Source organism: Fukomys damarensis, unplaced genomic scaffold, assembly GCF_012274545.1.
Source record: "Fukomys damarensis isolate Sample0158 unplaced genomic scaffold, DMR_v1.0_HiC HiC_scaffold_17, whole genome shotgun sequence".
Taxonomy (NCBI): Eukaryota; Metazoa; Chordata; class Mammalia; order Rodentia; family Bathyergidae; genus Fukomys; species Fukomys damarensis.
Genome location: NW_022900929.1, coordinates 44,622,411 through 44,642,773, shown reverse-complemented (window position 1 = coordinate 44,642,773; position 20,363 = coordinate 44,622,411). Strand labels below are relative to the sequence as shown.

General features: G+C 34.6%; 1 protein-coding gene across 1 annotated transcript; it reads left to right on the top strand.

The window, feature by feature from the left end:
- The first annotated feature begins 12,910 nt into the window (after positions 1-12,910).
- LOC104849711 (olfactory receptor 4F3/4F16/4F29-like) lies at positions 12,911-13,849 on the top strand. Its single transcript, XM_010606239.1, has one exon. The coding sequence runs from the start codon at positions 12,911-12,913 to the stop codon at positions 13,847-13,849; it is 939 nt and encodes a 312-aa protein (XP_010604541.1).
- The last annotated feature ends 6,514 nt before the right edge of the window (positions 13,850-20,363 follow it).

The window sequence follows — 20,363 nt, the reverse complement described above, 5'->3', positions numbered from 1 at the left end:
TGATATCTGTTGACAGCTAAGCAGTAGTTCTTGTGAAATGGTACTTGAGGGTCCTGGGATGAAGGAGAATGGTGCCTTAAGGATTGAGGGAGAACGGTAAGAATAATTTGAAGCATATGTGTTCAAAAAGAGCTAAAAGCCTGCTATGCTGTGGCCTAGGTATACAAGATTATCTGTTTCCCATCTTCAGTAAAAGGCTGAGAAGTTGGAGAACTGATATTCACTGATCTCCAGTCTTATGGAGAGAATAATGGCTGCAGTTTATGCAGGCAAGTTTTACATTCACCAAAAACAAGAGGTTCTCACGATCTCAGAGCTAGGGTTACCTCTAGCTGAGTAAGTGTCTCTTTATGAGAAAGAGGCCCCGAACTTTAAAATATACCTCCAGCATGTTAATGCCATTATCAAAAGAACTGGTCTTTTTGTCTGTTAATTCCAGCCAAATTGGTTTTCAGTCATTGAGGCCAGAGATGCTTCCACTGAAGAAAGCGGACCTTCTGGTACTGATTAATTCTTATAAAATACAAGCTTCAGTGAGAGAATCTTAGAGGGTAATGAGATCTACAGAAATGCAGGTTAGTCACAATAAGAACAGAAAAGAAACAATGGATCAGGTCATAATATATTATGGAGGACTACTTGTTTATATAATTGTTCTCCCAGAGGACCCATCAGCTTAAGACTTCTGAGATCAGGGGTTTAACTGTCTGAGATTTATTGGCCTAGAAGTTACAGAGGTTATAGAGGCACAGTTTGTGATAGCTAAAACTTGGAAACAACCTAATTGCCCATCAACTGGAGACTGGATAAAGAAGATGCAGTTTTTCTATAAAATGGAATACTACTCAGCCATGAAGAATGACAAACTATAGAGTCATTTATAGCTAAATAAATGCATATTAAGGCCATGCTCTTAAGTGAAATAAACAGGTCACACGTGTAAATACTGAATAGTTTTTCTGGTGTGTAAAAGTCAAAAGTGTAAATAAGGTTCCAATTGTATAATTGATAAGGTGAGATAGGAAGAAAAGGGCTAAAGGAGTAGGGAAAGTGGGAGGGGCAGGAGAAAGGAAAGAAGGGAAAAGAAAAAATATGAGAAAAGGAAGGAATAGAAACAAAGTCTTTGTAAATAGGGAAGAGTGGAGGGGGTGAAGGGATGGCAGGGATGTGGGAAAAATTAGAACCAAGATACATCATGTAAAGGTATAAGATCCCAATGATGAATGTAACTGTATTGTATACCTAAAAAGTACCAATAAACTTAATGAAAAAAAAAAGAAGTCACAGAGATAGGATGGCCAGTGCCTTGCCTCTTCTTGGCCTGTAATTTATAGAAAAGCTGAAACTTGAAGGATGAGGTATGGAGCCAGCCAGAGGCGGGGAAGAGTTCCAAGGAGGGAGTAGTAATACCTGTGCCTGTTGTGAACAGTGCCCTCATAGTCAGAGGAAACTTATTTAAGTGAAAGACATTTTTGACCTATCAATCATTAAATTTTTTTTAAAATTATGGTATTGAATATAGAGTTTAGTAAGGCAAAGGCTTTCACTTTTTTGGTAGGAGGAAAAATGATTATATTCCCTTGTTAAGCAAAATGGGAATATGAATATTCCAGTCACTCTGTAAGCAAATGAACATCTAGTTTAAGCAAGAAAAAAAAAAAGCTATTTACAAAGCATGTTATTCTAAAACTGCTACTTTTAAATATATCAAGCATTTTAAATATATAGGACTATGTTTTTTATACAAAAATTTGTCCTTTTGAAAACTTGTATTTCAATAAATTAGAGAATCTGGAAAAATTTGATGAAATCCTAGACAAACATGACTTATCAAAATTGAACCAAGAAGATAGAAAGACTCTCACCAGACAAATAATAGGCACTGATATTTATACAGGAATAAAAACTTTACCAATTAAGAAATTCCAGGATTTAGTGGATTCATTACTTAATTTTATTGAACTTTAAACAAGAACTAATGTTAATAAACTCTCCCACGAAATTAAAAAGGAAGGAAAGTTACCAAACTCATTCTATGATGCGAGTATTACCATGATATAAAAAATGAATAATGGCTCACACACACACAAAAGAAGGAAAAATACAGGCCAATATCTCTAATAGACATAGATGCAAAAATCCTCATTAAGATCCTTGCAAGGAGGATTTAACAACTCATTTAAAAAATTTTTAAATTAAGAAAATGTTTTCATTATGATAAAAGAAAGCTTAGAATCACTGCATAATCATGCACAGTCTTAAATACGTATCACCTCACACTTCAAAATAAATGAAACAAAAATTGATTATTGTTAACACACATACAGTACTGTTCTTCAGGTATTCAATTAAATCTAATTCTAAATTTTCATAGTTTACTTTGTTTTTGTTTTTTGGGGCATGTTGGGAACTCAGGGCCTCATACCTGCTGATCCTACAGTTTTTTAAAGGTTTTCTTCCTATACCCTTATTTCTTTTTAAAATAAAACAGTTTTAGTTGTTTCTAATACTTCTAGTTTTTTTCTCTTTTTTTAACTTTTTATTTTACTGGTACGTTTTAGATATACATAATGACAACATTCATGATAGGGAACCTGCACCTGAACATCATATATCTTGCCACTTCCCCTTCTCCCACTTTGCTACCCTCTCTTCAACCCTTGTCTTCTCTTTATCTACTTAAGCCTTGTTTCCATTTTTTCCATCCATTCCTTAGTGTTTCTTGTCCCTTCTTTCCTTTCTCCCTCTCCCCTTCCTCATTCCTCCTCTCACCTGAACATTTTCTTACCAGTGTCCAATATCTATTATACATCTTGGTCCTTATTTACAGTTTTAACCATGCAAGATTTACACGTGTGTAAATCACTTAAGAGTATGATCTCAAGGTATATCCATTTAGCTAGAAATATCTCAAGATTATCCTTCCTTATGGCAGAGTAGTACTCCATTGTATAAAAACCCCACATCTTTATTCATTTATCAGTTGATGGAAATTTGATCTGTTTCCAAGGCTTAGCCATTCAAAACTGCTGCTATAAACATGGGTATACATATATTACTGTGGTATGATGCTTTTAATTCTTTTGGGAAGATACCAAGAAAGGGAATAACCATGTCAAATGGAACTTATAGTTTCAGTTTTTTGAGGAGTCTCCACACTGATTTCCACAGTGGTTGCCCCAGCCTATACTCCACGAACAGTGGAGGAGGGCTTTTTTCCCCCAGAACTCTGTCAGCATTTGCTACCGATTGATTTCTTGGTAATAGCCATTCTTTGTGGAGTGAGATGGAATCTCAGCATTGTCTTAATTTGCATCTCTTGAATGATCAGTGACAATGAACATTTTTTTCATATATTTATTTGGTGTTTCTACTTCATTTGAAAAATGTCTATTTCAGATGCTAATTTTTGGATTAGATCTTTAATTTTGAGGGTTCTGCTTTTTGAGTTCTTTATATATTTTAGATAGCAGTCCTTTGTCTGAGGAAGAGCTGGCAAAATTTTTTTTCCAACATTTTGGGTTGTCTGTTTACTCTTGGTGGTTTTTTTGTGGGGTACCGGGGATTGAACTGAAGACCTTGTGCTTGCAATACAGGTGCAGTGCCACTGAACTAAATAAATCCCTGGCCCTCTTGGTAACTTCTTTTACTGTGCAAGAGCCTTTTAATAAGATGAGATCTCAGTTATGGATTCTTTGTGGTATTTCCTGTGGCTTTGGGGTTTTAGTCATAAAATCTTTGCCTATATCAATGTCTTCAAGAGTTGTACCTATTTTATCTTCTGTCAGATTTAGTCTCAGTTTAATATTTAGATCTTTGATCCATTTCAATTTGAGTTTAGTGCATTGTGAAAGATATGCATCTAATTTTAATCTTTGGCATGCAAAAAGCCAGGTTTCCCAGCATCATTTATTAAACAGTATGTCTTTCTTCCAGTGAATATGTTTGTTTCCTTTTTCAAAGATAAGGTGGGTGAGTATATTTGGAGTTGTTTCTGTATCTTCTAATCTGTTCCATTGATCTTTGCGTCTTCTTTTTTTGCCAGCACCATGCTATCCCGTCACAGTAGCCTTCTAGTAGTGATGTCCCTTGCCTTGCCCTTGTTTCTCAGAATTGCTTTTGCTAGTCTAGGTTCCAAATGAATTTTAGAATTGTTTTCTCTAATTCTGTGTGGTACAGTGTTATTATTGTGATTGGGATTACATCAAATATGTATAACAATTTGGAAGTATGGCATTTTCACGATATTGGCCCACCATACCCAAGAACAAGTGACATCTTTATATTTTCTGGTATCTTCTTCAATCTGCTTTTGCAGAGTACTGTAATTTTCAATGTAACATTCCCTTATTTCCTTCACTAGATTGATTCCTAGGTATTTCAGAATGACTCATCTACATTTAGTTTGTCAACTTTAATTTGCATGCCCATACAATAATCAGCATTAGTGCTTCATAAACAAATATTAAAGTATGATTTTCAAAAAGATGAAATAGATTTCAGACAAATATAAAAATAAACATTTAATTTATTATTTAATGAAGGAATTAGAAATATATTCTGAGTAGTTCAGAAAGAATATAGAAGTTAGGGTGTTTATAGTCAATTTTGCAAGATATATGTAGCATAATTGCTGAGTTAGATATAAAAGTAGTAGTTTTCAATGGGCTGTGAAGAACTTGGACAAAAATTATGTGCAAAAATAGCCCAATTTCAAAAGAGAGCAAAGGATCTGAAATTTCTTCCAAAGATTAAACAAAAATGGACAACAATATTAAAAGGTACACAATATCACCAATTATCAGAGAAATACAAATCAGAACCACATTGAGTTATAACTTTATAACTGTTAGAATGACTATTATAAAAAAAGAAAAAAACCCATTAGTTTTAGCAAGGATTTGGAGAAATGAGAACCTTTGTACACTTTTGGCTGCATTGCATACTAGTATAACTATATGGAAAACAAGTGGAAATTCCTCAAAAAATTAAAATTAGAATTACCATGTACTATCTAGCAATTCTATTTCTGGATGGTGAAGGAAAAGTGCAAACTTTCCCCCTTGTATTGACATTCAATGCTAAACACTTTTGCGACAATATGTGTGTGAGTTTTTCCCTCCATGCCAAGGAATTCTTCAAAGAACACCAACAGAAAATCTTATAATTCAGTTCAATACTGAGAACATCTATCTGAGTTGGTGTCAAGTCTGATGGTGAAGGTCTACGAGTCTCCGTCCTTCCACTTCAGATGCTGAGCACAAGTAAGACAAGTAAAGAAAACCTGGTGCATCATATACATATACATATACACACACATATACATGAGTAGGGCATCATTCAACCCTAAGGAAAAAGAAAATTTTATTATTTGTGAAAACATAAATGATCCTGGGAAATATGCTAGGTGAAATAAGTCTGGCCCCAAAAGACAAATACCATATTATTTCATTATATGTGGAATTTTAAAATGTTAAACTTATAGGAGCAAAGAGTAGAAAGGGTGAGAGGTGCTTGGGGCTGGAGAAGCAGGGAGCTGTTGACTAAAGTATACAGACTTTAAGTTAAACAAGTTCTGGAGGTCAAATGTGCAGTATGGATGGTGATGGATATGTTAATTAATTTGATCGTAATCATTACTATAAAAGATATATGTATGCAAAGTAATCTACACCATGAACATATATTACAAATCTTTGTCACTTACATATTCCAAATAAAATAAAATGTAAATTATACAACAGTTTTAAAAAGTGTTTTGCATTTTTTCCATCAAAATTTAGAAAATAGATTTTTACTTTTATTAGAGATCCCCCAGGTCATATTAGAATAGGAGTTCGCTTGGGTATGGGCATGTTTTCCTTTTAATCATCGGCCAAGGAGTACCTCCTCATCAATTTAAGTGTCTTGGTCCTAAAAAAATAAAAAGAAAGAAAGAAAGAAAAAAAGACTCCTGGTCCTGCCTATTGGTCTAACTTGTCAAACAATAACCACAGATGAAGTGGCCACTAAATCAGTTCCCGGGGAAATCTCCAACTCAAGCATAGGTGCAGAAACAGTTTAAAGTGTCTGAAAGTAATCTTTGGCAACAGAAAACCTCATGATCTACTCATTCTTGTGGGTTGCATCTCATAGATACAGTAGAGCGAATTATGGAAAAGGACATGTGCAGTTAGCACAGAGGACATGACTCAGCATGAGTGTCAAACGTACTCAGGGAGGGACTTGGACTCTAGAACAGAAATAAAAGACGCCTCTACCTGCAAGTGCAGGGCTTACGCTTATTCCTTTTTCTGTGAGAACCTCCTTCTCTCTGAGCATGTTATCATAATATATTTTGCTTAATTGTTCTTCTCAATCTTTATGACTCGTCCAGTTTGTTCATGATTCAGAAGAACCTGGACCCTTGGGATCCCCTTTCTCTTTAGTAACTGGCATCATGGTAAAAATATAAAAATTTTTAGAAGTACATGTAAAGATAATTTGGTAAATCTGATTTTCATAAGAAAATTTTACTCCTTTTTCCACCTTCCCGTCCCTTAAATCCAATGAAATGACTCTTAGCCTTATATCTGTTAGAGCATCTCAGAACTCTAATGTATCACTTGTTGCCATCTTCTACTGTAACTAATTAATTGCTTTTCTCAAAATCATTTTATATTGTTTATATTTATATTTTTATATTCATAATTTTATAGTTATAGTTAATATTTTATATTGTTTACGTATGTTTTATATTGCTTTTGTCTTAGGCTGGGTGAGTTGGAGAGATGTGGGTGATGGTTGTAGATAGGAAAATTAGTTTGTGGAATTTGTCTCTCTGATCATGCTTCCTTCTGAGTTCTTTTAACAGGCTGGTAGGGGTGCTAATGAAGAGGAACAAAGTGGTTATTGTCCTGTGCCCCAGAAAAATCTTCCTTCTTAGATTTCCATTCTTCCAGAGAGAAAGGATGTAACAACAGGACCAAAAATGGCACGGGAAGGAAGAATGAGGGAAACTACATGGAGAAAGGTGTGTGGAAGCGAGTGAAGTGATTTTTAGTGGAAATTCTGATTTGAGAATAAATGTATGGGAGAAAGAGAGTCACTATGCATTTAAAATTATCATTCCTGTTTTTATCATCTCTGATCTTCCTGTTTTCTCTACTTTTAGTGTTTCTGTCCTGAGGAACCTGTGGCTAGAGTCACTCCCATACTAGTAGTTTCCATAAAGCAGTGCTATGAAATTGTAAATTTGAGCTGAATTGAATTCCCAAGAAAGAAGCACTAAATGCAAGTGTCAAACCATTTATTAGGGGAACTTAGTGAATGCTGCAGCATATCCTCATGATGTACAGCAAAAGAAAGGAGTGTCCTATCCAGGTGTGCTCACAGTAAGAGGGTCAGCATATGGTGTTTACAGGAGGTTTTAAGGAGTTTGGTGAAGGGTTAGGCCAGTTTCTTTCAGGGTTGTTGCTGACAACCTAGATACCTTTACTGATACCTGGGAATGTTCAAAGTCTCATTTGGGGTCCAAACCTGCCTGGGAAAATCTGCAGCTTTTTGAATCAAAAAGGAGCCAAGGATTTTTGTGAATTTATTTTTTGTCAGGACACAGCAGCAAAGGAGAGGAGACCCTAGAGTCAGCTCGCCTGTGGTTTCACTTGTATGCTACTATATAATTTGGTTAAACAATTGAAATGTGACGTCCAGTACCAAAGTCCTTCTGTCTCCTGTTACTTCGTTTGCTCATTGTGCCAAATAAATGTGGTACTCTGAAATTCTAAGCGTGAGGTTTCTGAATTGTTCTAAAAGGGGTCACAGAAATATTTCAACAAAAGTTTGTTCAAATTCAGGATACCCATCCTCAATAGAATTCTCAAAGTTGCTTGGAAAACTACCTCCTGTTCACAGATTTGTGTCACTTTACAAATTTTCTACTCATATTCTGTTATCTATTTTTCCATATTTCCTCTCAACTTTTTCCCTCGTGTTATTGAAGTTATATCTTATTTCTAATCTTCTATTTCTGTCACGATTATTTACATCCCCACCATCTTGATTCTTCCCTTATTATTTGATTACAGCTGCTACTTTAATGACATGAATAAGTCTCAAGTACTAAATTCATGCCCTTTTGTTTTTTCCTTCTGACCTCTCTGTAGCGTGTACAAAAAAGCAAGGGCAATTCTTTATTTCTTTAGCATTCCTTTCTCCCGTTCTCTGTTGCACTGTATAAAAACTGGGCTTTTTTATACATTTGTAATGTGTAAAGTAGTAGTATGATGATTGTGATAATAAATACTATATATACATTGTGGTTTTGATTCCTTTAACTTTTAAAATCTCTTAAATGTTATAGTTTAAGAAAAATTTTCTTATGACTACAAATTTTAAATGACTTGTAGATTTATTTACATTCCAGCTTTGATTTTTCTTGCTTCTATGACTTTTTATGAATAGTTTCCTAACTTTGCTGAATATTTTATAGGCACCCAAATTATGGTCTGTTTTGATTCTTTTCCATTTTAATCATCATTAGCCTATCCCTCATCTTCTTAACTGGTAGTAATTATATGTAAGTTGTACTTACTTTTTATTTGAAATTCCTCACCTATAAATGAAAATAATTCTACTATGTGACATACCCACCCAACGATGTAAAAGTACTTCATAAATATGGTATCTCATGAAAATAATGTATCCTTTCCTGGCTCTGAAATTGATCATTGATTATTTTAGAAATATTTAAAATGTGGTGAAAAACACCTCTTTTTATTTTTTTTTAGAAATGGCAAGTAAGGCCTGGAAGTTGGAAACTCAGTAAGTTCCTTGTTCTACTGCTTTCATATCTTTCTCTCTGTTCTCTCTTTCCTGTTATAGGTTACTTGTTGGTTTCTAAATCTTCATGAAATTAAACCATGAAAATTCACAAACTGAGTTGAGGCTTCTTGTTTCCCAGAAGGAAATTTATAACAGGACTATTAGGCTTTCTTCTTTTGGGAGTGTGTTAATGCTCAGTCTTGGATTTGGAAACTTCAGTTGTGCATGTTAGGTTAAATGAGAAAAGATGGTAGATTAGAAAAACAAAAATTGTGCAAAATTAGGGACCTAACAACATAGCTCTACCTCAGAGAAGCATTGTTAACTAAGTAAACAAGGGAACTGTGCTATTTATCTCACTCTGGAGAAAGAGTTGTCAACCATTCTCAAACTTTCAATATGTTTGGGAGGAGTGTATAAAAATGAAACCATTGAAGAATTTTAATTAGTAACAAATTACTTGGTCTAAAAAGTTCTGGTTGTTATATTTTATCAGAATACTTTCTCCTCCCATTTTACAAAACTCCTGGTAAGTTTTCAACATTCACACTAAGTCTTTTCATCTTTGTAATTCTTGCTCTGACTTTCCCAGTGCATCTTTCCTCATCAAAAACAAATATCTGAAACAAAATATGGTGAATGTTTAATACAAAATTGCATTAAAAGACAAACTGCAATTAACCCCCTTCAAAATACTTTGTCCTACTCCAAACACACTTATCTCATTGTTCTTGTCATTTTCTGAGGCAGTTCTGGAAGTCCTCTTTCATGAATGTTTGCATGAAACCATTATGGGCTGTTATGGCTGCCCCAGTTCACTGAATCAAGTGACAGTATTTACCTCGCATGATTATTTGACTTTGGTGAACAGCCAGAAGTCATGTGGTGCCAGATCTGGTGACTAAGGTGGATGAGGAATGTTTTAATTTGGCACAAATTGTCATAAACATTTTGAATCAATTCAGGACATTGAAGCAGACATGGAAAGACACTCAGGAAAGAGGACTTCATAACTGCTTCAGGCACTGGCAAGAATGATGAGTATATTCAAAGCAAGAGACAGTATTTTGAGGGGAATTAATGGTGATCTGTTAGTGTAATAATGAAAAACTCAACATTCACCATAGTTTTTGATCGCCCCACATATGTTGCTATGTATTGTGATTTATATTTTTAGGTGGAGAATTATTTTACAATTAATTATTTTTAAAAATTAATTTCATTGGTACATTTTAGGTATACAATATAATGATATTCATCATTGGAAATTTGCACCTTTACATGATCTATCTTGGTTCTTATATTTTCCCCATTCCCCTGCCCTCCCTTGAACCCCTCTATCCCTCCCTATTTACAAAGAGTTTGTTTCCATTTTTTTCATTTTCTCATATTAATTCCATTCCCTTCTTTCCTTTCCCCTACCCCTCCCATTTCCCTTTTGTCTCTTTCCTATTTCACATTATCTATTATAACTTTTAGTCCTTACTTACACTTTCAGTTTCTCTGTACAATTAAATTTAAAGTTTCTTGATTTGTATGAGTAAGAGAGGAAGAGATTATTATGAAATAGGTGTACTAGGAAACTTTCACGGTGGAAGTGAAATTTTGATTTACTTTAGAAGGATGAATAGTGACAGGACATGCTCTGTATCACACTGTCCAATGCATAATCACTATACATAGCTAGAGCCTTGAAATATGACTAGTGCAACTGACTAAATAGATTTTTTATTTCATTTCAGTGCCATATATGATTAGTGACTATTGTTTTGGACTGAGCAGATCTAGAGCTAAGCCAGGTTTGGACTGTCTTATCTCTTGTGAATTTCTAATTTTGATCTTTTCTTGGGCTGGTGATATGTGTACAATACTCCCCTGTGATGGTGGGCAGTGGCAGTGAGCCACATCTCCCAATCCTCCACGTGGTCATGAGGGTAAGCAGCCCATATGTCTCTAAGCTATGGTGTTTTATAGGTTAGGTGTTGTAAGTGCATATTTGACCTGGTACTTCCAAATTCTGATGAATCTATGAGAAAATAACCTCACTGTAAGCCAAGGAGCATCTGTGTCCTTATTTGGATAGCTATTAGTTGTACAACAGTTGATGAACTTGGACAAACAATTTCTAATGAAATTCGTGTGATAACAGTGTAATGAATGATTTCACTCATGTCAAAAAGATGTGTGGATATGTATCTAGTATGTGTGTCTAAATAAATACACATATTAAAAGGGAAAGTTTTATCTTCCATTGGTTTTCTATTGTTGGATTTCTCTTTCTCTTTTAGTTTCAGGTCTGAGTTTTTTTGTGCATTCATGTTCTCTTATTTTTCCAGCCCTTTAAACATGTAAGCTTCAACTTCTCTATTTTCTTAATTTACTCTGTCTTTCTGGAGCATGCTTAAGTACTATGGGAACAGAAAATCTCGAGACAGGAAAGAACTTAACCCACCTGCAGGAGATTTATCTTCCACAGTGTTAGCAGTGTATATCTGTTGTGTAAGAATCAGGGAGACCCCGTACTAGATTAGGATTAGAATTAGGAAACACTCAGACTTTCCCTGAATACCAGTCATCTGCAAGAGTTTAGATATGAGATAAGATAGATAAAAAGGTGCAAATCAATAGAAATGAAGAGGTAGGAGAAGGCCAGTGAATATACAGTATATCAACAATAATATTATTATACATTCCTTTATCCCTAGCAAACTCTAAAACCTTTCAGTTCCAACAACTATAATCAAAGTTATAAACCTAAGGGAAGAATTTGGACACAGTACTATCTCCCTTATCCATAGTTTCTTATTCCATGCTTTCAGTTACAGAGAATCAATAGCATTCTGAAAACCTGAAATGAAAAAATTCATAAATAAGCAATTCATAAATTTTAAGCAGTGTACTCTTATGAGAAACATGGTAAAATCTCATGTAATCCAGCTCCATTCTACCTGGGGTGTGAATCAAATCATCCTTTTATCCAGTACATCCCCACTGTCTGGTGCTACTCACTGATTAGTCATTAGTATTAGTCTCAGGTATGTGATCAACTGTCGTAGTATTTTGAGGCTTATGCTAAAGTAATGCTTATTTTGCTTAATAATAGTACAAGAGTATCAAAGATACAAGAGTAGTGATGCTGCCAGTTTTCATTACAGTATATTATTATAGTTGTTCTATTTTATTATTATTTTTGTTAGTCTCTCACCTTGTCTTTTTATAGATTAAATTTTAGCATAGGAGTGTATATATAGGAAAAACATATATGAAGTTCTGTAGGTCCTAGAATGTTTCCCCTGAAGATAATGGGAAGGAATACTACTGTATATCAAATTGACTTTTCTAACCTCCCTAAAAGTCCTCTTTGTTAAATATCTTGGGCAAATCCTAGCTGATAATCATTCTACTAAGTCCTAATTATAATTCTTGGAGCTTGTGCAAACATCCTGTGGCATCAATGTATATTCTGCCTTGGTCCTGTCATATCTTTGAGCTACATCTATGTCATATACTGGGCTCTTTTATGCTCATCCTTATGCCATGGGCTTTGTGTGAAGTGATCTGAATGTAGGCAGTAGTGTGAGAATGACTTGCAAGAGCCATATTATAGTCCCTGATATGAGGTGAGGTTGAGAGATAACTTCAAAGACTGAAGAATTGTTCCATGAACAATTTAAAAATTGTTCTGGGAAGTGAAATCATCTCTGTCTCTGCTTTTTCTTTTTTCCATGCCACCTTCCCTGCCCTCTTTAATCCTGCCAATTTGTGTTACGTATTAATATTTGTTCCTTATCTTATTTATAGGTGGAGAATACTCCCCTGGAGGTCATAGCAACAGGGATATTACATGCAGAGTTGATTCATCTGTTTTAGATAAGATACTTGTTTAGCAATTAAATGGTCCCGGGAAGAAATTTAAGAAATACTCTTTTGAACAATTAATCATCTAATCTAGGTAGGTGTGTTCATCCTTTTGGTTTGCCTGGGCAAGTGGCCTGCAGGCCGTGGGATAGACAAGCCTAGCAGAGCATTAATATCATTCTTGTTTTTCTTTCTTCTTCATTTTTTTTTTTCATCTGGTAATGTTGGAGTTACTGTAGCTGATAAATCAATGGATGGAGTGAACCACTCGGTTGTGTCAGAGTTTGTTTTCCTGGGACTCACGAATTCCTGGGCAATTCAGCTTCTCCTTTTTGTGGTAGCATCCATGTTTTATGTGGCAAGCATGATGGGAAACTCCCTCATTGTGTTCACAGTGGCTTCGGACCCTCACTTGCACTCCCCCATGTACTTTCTGTTGGCCAACCTCTCCTTCATTGACTTGGGTGTTTCTTCTGTCATTTGCCCCAAGATGATTTATGATCTCTTTAAAAAGCACAAGCATATCTCATTTAGAGGCTGTGTCACTCAAATATTTTTCATCCATGTCATTGGTGCTGTAGAGATGGTGCTACTCATAGCTATGGCCTTTGACAGATATATTGCTATCTGTAAGCCTCTTCACTACTTGACTATTATGAATCAAAAACTGTGTATTTTACTTCTGGTTGCTGCATGGATAATTGGCTTGATCCACTCTGTAATTCAACTGGTTTTTGTTATAAAATTGCCATTCTGTGGCCCTAATGTGTTGGACAGCTTTTACTGTGACCTTCCTCGGTTCATCAAACTTGCCTGCACAGACACCTACCAAATGGAATTCATGGTCACGGTCAACAGTGGATTTATATCACTGGGATCATTCTTCATATTGGTTGTCTCCTATGTTTTTATTGTAATCACAGTTTGCAAACACTCTTCACTTGGCTCATCCAAGGCCCTGTCTACTCTTTCAACTCATATCATGGTGGTGATTTTGTTCTTTGGTCCATGTATCTTTGTTTACACCTGGCCTTATCCTACATCACACGTAGACAAATTTCTTGCCTTTTTTGATGCAACTTTCACTCCTTTTTTGAATCCATTCATCTATACATTCAGGAATAAAGAAATGAAGGTGGCAATGAAGAGAGTATGCAGCCAATTTATTGTGAATAGAAGCATTTCTTAAATGACCAAAATGTTAGGAAGCTTTCTTACTGATCTGTAGTAACTTCAAATTGATTTTATGCCTGGAGTTTCTGACTACCATTCTGATATTTAGGTGTCCCTGATTAAAAATAACATTGTTCTTTTCGAATATCCTGTGCTCAAACTTGTCCTCCTCTTGCTCCGGCCTCCCAGAGTACTGGGATTATAGGCAGCACCACCACACCTGGCTTTGAAATCTTAATTGAGAAATTTTGTTGCTACTTACATTTGGAAGAGTCATATGATGGAGAAAAAAAAATATTACCAGGAGAAGGTCCATTGCCTGTTTCTCATGAAATGTTCCTTTGGTGAAATTTCTATGATCAAGACTTTAAAATCGAGTATCTTCAGTGTCACAGAGTAGTTATACAAAGGAATACTTAAATTAATCGATAGTAGATAGAATCATATATATCAAGATGTTAGTTTATTAGTTTATCACAGAGTATCTGTCATGTGGCCTGGATTTTGGCTTAGGTCCAACTCAGTTTCTCTTATAGTTTCTGGGAAGTTAAGTGATGATGGGGGTAATTCTGAGCAGGGAACCTAAACAGAAGGAATTAACTGGATTCTTCAAATATTTAATGATATCAAATTTTATATATTTATGCCATCACAACAGTAAGGTAGAAATCTTAGTTCAGGCCATCTGTTTGGACAGTTCTGGGTGGTCAACACAAGGCTACTTCTTGAGTTTTACTTGCATTTTGCTTCAGGCAAAACTTCTTAAAGGGACATTATTATTTCCTTAAGTAGATAGCCAGGTGTCCCTTTTCCTTCTGATGACAGAATATTCTTGTTGAATTTGTTTGTTTTGAGTCATTGCTGTCTAAGTTTTTAGTTTGGTAGTATTTTCATATATGACTATATTATCTAAAGAAATAACTGCTTTTTGTGTATAGCTATGCTGTTATCTGTCCAAATCAGCAATGACACTCCTCTGGCAAATTTACCTGTCTCTTAAAGTGATCATGTTTTATGGTTGGAAAATGACATCTTCCGTAGATCCTATCCTTCTCTTTCTACTCATTGGTCAAATATTGGGCTTCTGAATAAGTCATAGTGACATATCTCCTGTTATAGTTAAGTGGTTCAGGCCTGAATATCTGATGAAGATGGACCAGTCTAAGATTTTTCTTAGGACACTGAACTTAAGAATGGAGAGAAAGCAAGCCACATTGCCTTTTGGAGCTGTGACATGTTGACCCTTCTGGCAATATTTTTTGCTTTCATAAGTCTAATATGGTATAATGAAAAAAAGATAGGATATATAAAGACATAGGAGTAAAAGACAGAGACTTGACAGTATTTCAGCAATTGTTTCCATCTGTCTGGAACATTCATTTTATTCCTATCCTCTACACAACTTTGTTAGTAGTTGATAAATTAATCCTCTTGTTTAAGTTTGTTAAAGTTATAATTCAGTCTAAACTCATTATGGATAAATCTAAATTGGTTATCAGTAAATACAGCTCTCATCTTAAAAAGACTGTTTTCATTTAACACAGGTAAAAATATTTTTACTTTAATTACAAGAACATGATTTTGTCATAAAATTTTATGGAAATTAGAAATAAGAAAATGGAAATAAATTATAAAATTTTAAAATGGAGATAATTCCTAGCAATATTTTGGTATATTTATGTAAGAATTTTGTTGGGTAAAAAGATACATATTTTATTTTTATTAGTTCATGTTTGCAGTGCATAGTGATCATATTCATTATAGGGAGTTGTACATGTACATAACACATCCTGATATTTTTATGTCCCCTTTCTCCCCCCCGTTTTTATATTCCTAAATATAAATATATACTTAGAATATTGGGATTTTTTTGATCTCCATACTATTTCTTATTTTGTGATTAATACTGTATTCTGAGAATTATCTCATTAAATAGAATGTACAGTTTAAAAATACATGTCTGTTCAATCCACAGTGTCATAAAATAAAAATAAATGAAAATTTAAAAATACATGTCTAATTTTAATATATGTATAATATTACATTATGACCATATCATTGTTCCTATTTTTTTCTGTTGTTAGGTATGTAGATTTTCATTAATATTTTGCTCTGCCTTTAAAATTCTTGCATATATTTCTTTTCATTACAGATAATTTCCTGTATGGTTTAATATAATTGAAATGAATAAACTACAGTAATAACATTTTAGAGTTTTTATTCATATTATCATTTCTCTCTCTTTTAAAAAAAATTTTAATTGAATTTATTGGTACATTCTAGGTAGAGAGTACAGTTACATTCATTACTGGGATCTTGTGCCTTTATATGACAGGTCTTGGTTCTCATTTATCCCCTTGTCCCCACCCTCCCTTCACCCCCTCTTCCCCTCCCCACTTACAAAGACTTTAATTCCATTTTTACATTTTCTCATACTTTTTTCCCTTTCCATATTCCCCTTCCCCTACCGTTCTCACTGTCCCTCCATCTTCCTGTTTCACATTGCTAATTAACCTGTTAGGACTTTGAGTACTATTTTAGTTTTTCACACCAGAGAAACTATTCGGTATTTACACATGTGTGACTTATTTATTTCACTTAGGAGTATATCCTCAAAGTGTACCCATTTACCTATGAATGAATCTACTTTCTCATTCTTTATGGCTGAGTAGTATTCCATTTTATAGAAAAACCATATTTTCTTTATCAAGTTTCCAACTGATGGGCAGGTGGGATATTTCCAAGTTTTAGCTATTACAAACTGTGCCGCTATAAACATGGGTGCACCTATATCACTGTGGTATGATTATTTTAAATCTTTTGGAAAGATGCCCAGCAGAGGGGTGGCTGGGTCAAATGGAACCTCTAGACCTAGCTCTTTGAGGTATCTCTATATTGATTTCCATAGTGGTTGTACCAGTCTGCATTCCTACCAACAATTGAAAAGTGTTCCTTTCTCCCCACAACCCCGCCAACATTTGATATTGTGTGATTCCTTGGCAGCAGCTACTCTTTGTGGGGTGAGGTGAAATCTCAGTGTTGTTTTCATCTGCATCTCTCAAATGACCAGTGATGTGGAACATTTTTTCATATATTTACTTGCTGCTTTTATTTCTTTGTCTGAGAAATGTCTGTTCATTTCAGATGCCCATTTTTGAATTGGGTCTTTATATTTGGCAGAGCTGATTGTTTTGAGTTCTTTATATATTCCTTGGTCTGAGGAGCAGCTGGTAAAAATTTTTTTCCCACATTGTAGGTTGTCTCTTAGTTCTGGTGATGGTTTCTTTTGTAGTGCAGAAGCTTTTCAATAAGATGAGGTACCACTTGTTGATTCTTTCTGCTAGTTCCCATGCTACTGAGGATTTGTTCATAAAGTCTTTTCCAATGCCATTGTCTTCAAGAGTTCTGCCTAATTTATCTTCCAGCATGTTTAGTGTTTCTGCTTTAATATTTAGATCTTTAATCCACTTTGATTTTAATTTAGTGCATGGTAAAAGATAAGGGTCTAGTTTTAATCTTTGGTAGGATGAAATCCAGTTTTTCCAACATCATTTATTAAAGAGGCTATCTTTCCTCCTGTGGGGATCGTCAGCTCCTTTGTCATAGATGAGGTAGCTGAGTACATCTGGAATTGTTTTTGTGTCTTCCAGTCTTGTCCACTGATCCTCATGTCTGTTTCTTTGCCAGTACCATGCTGTTTTTTATCACAGTGGCTTTGTAGTATAATTTCAGATTGGGAATTGTTATACCCACTGCCATGTGTCTGTTGCCGAGGATGTCTTTTGCTATTCTAGGTCTCTTATGGTTCCAAATGAATTTTTGGATTCTTCTTTCTAGTTCTGTGAAGTATAGTGTTGGAATTTCAATTGGCATTGCATTGAATCTGTATAGCAGTTTTGGTAGTACGGCCATTTTCACTATGTTGATTCTTCCTACCCAGGAGGAGGGGATATCTTTCCATTTTCCTTTATCCTTTTCAATCTCTTTTTTCAGAGTTCTGTAGTTTTCAGTGTAGAGGTCTTTTGTTTCTTTTGTTAGGTTGATTCCTAGATTCTCCATTTTCTTTGGGTGCGACTGTGAAAAGAATTGTTTCCCTGATTTCTCCTTCAGTTAGTCTGTTATTTGTGTATAAGGAGGCTATTGATTTTTGGATGTTGACATAGTATCCAGCTACTCTGCTAAAAGTGTCAATTAAGTCAAGAAGTCTTTTGGTGGAGTTTTTTCAGTCTTCAATGTAGAGTATCACATCATCAGCAAATAATATCAATTTAACTTCTTCCTTTCCTATCTTTATTGCTTTAATTTCTTTCTCTTGTCTAATTGCTATGGCTAATGCTTCCAGAACTGTATCAAAGAGGAGTGGTGATAGTAGGCATCCTTGTCTTGTTCCTGATTTTAATGTGAAGGTTTTCAGTTTTTTGCCATTTAATATGATGTTGGCTGTTGGTTTTTCATAGATAGCCTTTATTAATTTGAGATATAAACCATGTATTCCAATTTTTTGCAAGGTTTTTATAATGAATGGGTGTTGAATTTTGTCAAATGCTTTTTCTGCATCTGTTGAGAGGATCATGTGCTTCTTGTCCTTGACTTTGTAAATATAGTGTATTACATGTATTGATTTATGTATGTTGAACCATCCTTGCATCCCTGGAATAAATCCAACTTGGTCAGGATGTTTGATCTTCTTGATGATCCTCTGTATCCTGTTTGCTAGTATCTTATTGAGGATTTTTGCATCTATATTCATTAAGGAGATTGGCCTGTAGTTCTTTTTTTCACTTGCATCTTTCTCTGGTTTGGGAATCAAAGTGATACTTGCTTCCAGGAATGAATTTGGAAGTATTGCTTTCCTTTCAATTTCATTGAAAAGTCTGAAGGGTAATGCAGTAGTTCTTCTCTAAATGTCTTGTAAATTTCAGCAGTGAATCCATCAGGACCTGGGCCTTTGTTTGTTGGTATTTTGAATTACATTTTCAATTTCATCGACTGTAATAAGAGTGTTTAAAATATTTTTATCTTCTTTGTTCAACTTTGGTAATTCATAAGTATCTAGACATCTGTCCATTTCTTCTGTGTTTTCCATTTCATTAGAGTATAGGTTCTCAAAGTAGGTATTCATTATCCTCTGGATATCTGTTGGATCAGTTGTGACTTTGCCTTTTTCATTTCTGATTGCATGGATATGAGCCTTTTCTTTCCTTTTTGATAAGGTTAGCTAAGGGTTTATCAATTTATTTATTCTTTCAAAACACCAACTCTTTGATTCTTAGTCTATAAAAACATAATTTATTATCTCCTTCTCCCTCTCCATATTTAGTTGTAAGTATTTTGTATTTTTTGCATAATATTCTGATTCATATTGTTTACTTGATTTCTTTTTTATACAGTTCATTGTTAGTGACTGGAAATGCCACCTAAAAATATATGTTAATTTTCTATCTACACCTTTGCTGAAATTCACTTATTAGTTCTAAAAGCTTTTTGGGTTGAATGTTATGGTTTTATATTTACTAAGATCAAGTCCTATTTGGGTGAACCTGGAGGACATTATGTTTAGTGAAATAGGCCAAGAAGAACAGAAAAGCAAATGTGTATCATGTCAGATATATGCAGACTATAAAACCGTGAAGCTCATAAAAAGAGAGTTGACTTGTGGTTGACAGGAGCTTGAGGCTGGTTGAGTACTGGAGTGAGATTGGTCAAAAGGTACAAAGTTTCAGTTAGATGGGGTGAATAAATTATTGAGAACAGTTGTACAGCATGGTTTCTATAATTAATTATATTGTAAAGGTGAAAATTGGTAATTATGTAAATAATAAATGTACTTAGCAGAAAAGAATGTCAGATGATTAATGCATTAGTAGATTTATCTCGTCATTTAAAGTGTATACACATAACATCAGATTTTATATCTTAAATGCATGCAATTTTTATTTTTCAGTTACAGTGTAATAAAGAAAGGAAGAGGAAACAAAATAAAATGCAAAAAGACTCAAAACCATTCTGGGAAATAGCAATAGTCTTCTTCTCATGATAAATTTGCAAATCTATGCTTTCTTGTCATTAACAGCTTCTGTATTTTGATACCATGGGAAAACCAAAAGAATAATGTGAGGTTATTCTCCAGGGCACATTATCTCAGTCTCTCAATCTTGCAATCCCATATCTAGGTAGCATCATTTGGTCATCTCCCTCCAGAGCTGTAATTAGTTTCCACTCTCAGTTTGATTCTGTTTACAATGCTATTTTTGTGTGTTTGTAATAATCCTTCACAGGAATGGTTATTATTCCAGAACAGACCACATTTGAATCTGTAGTGATACTATTCTTAGTTATCTTGACAAACAGGTAGGTGAGGGGCAGAAAACAATTTGAAAATCAGAGAGCAGAAGTTTCTCGTTGTTAGGATAAAGATAGTATTGGTGGCATGATAAAGACTTTCATTAGTTCAGATTGGCTTTGTCAACATAATGACATAATGTCTTACTTAGTGTTCTCTTTTCTGTCCTTAGAGTTTATCTGTCACA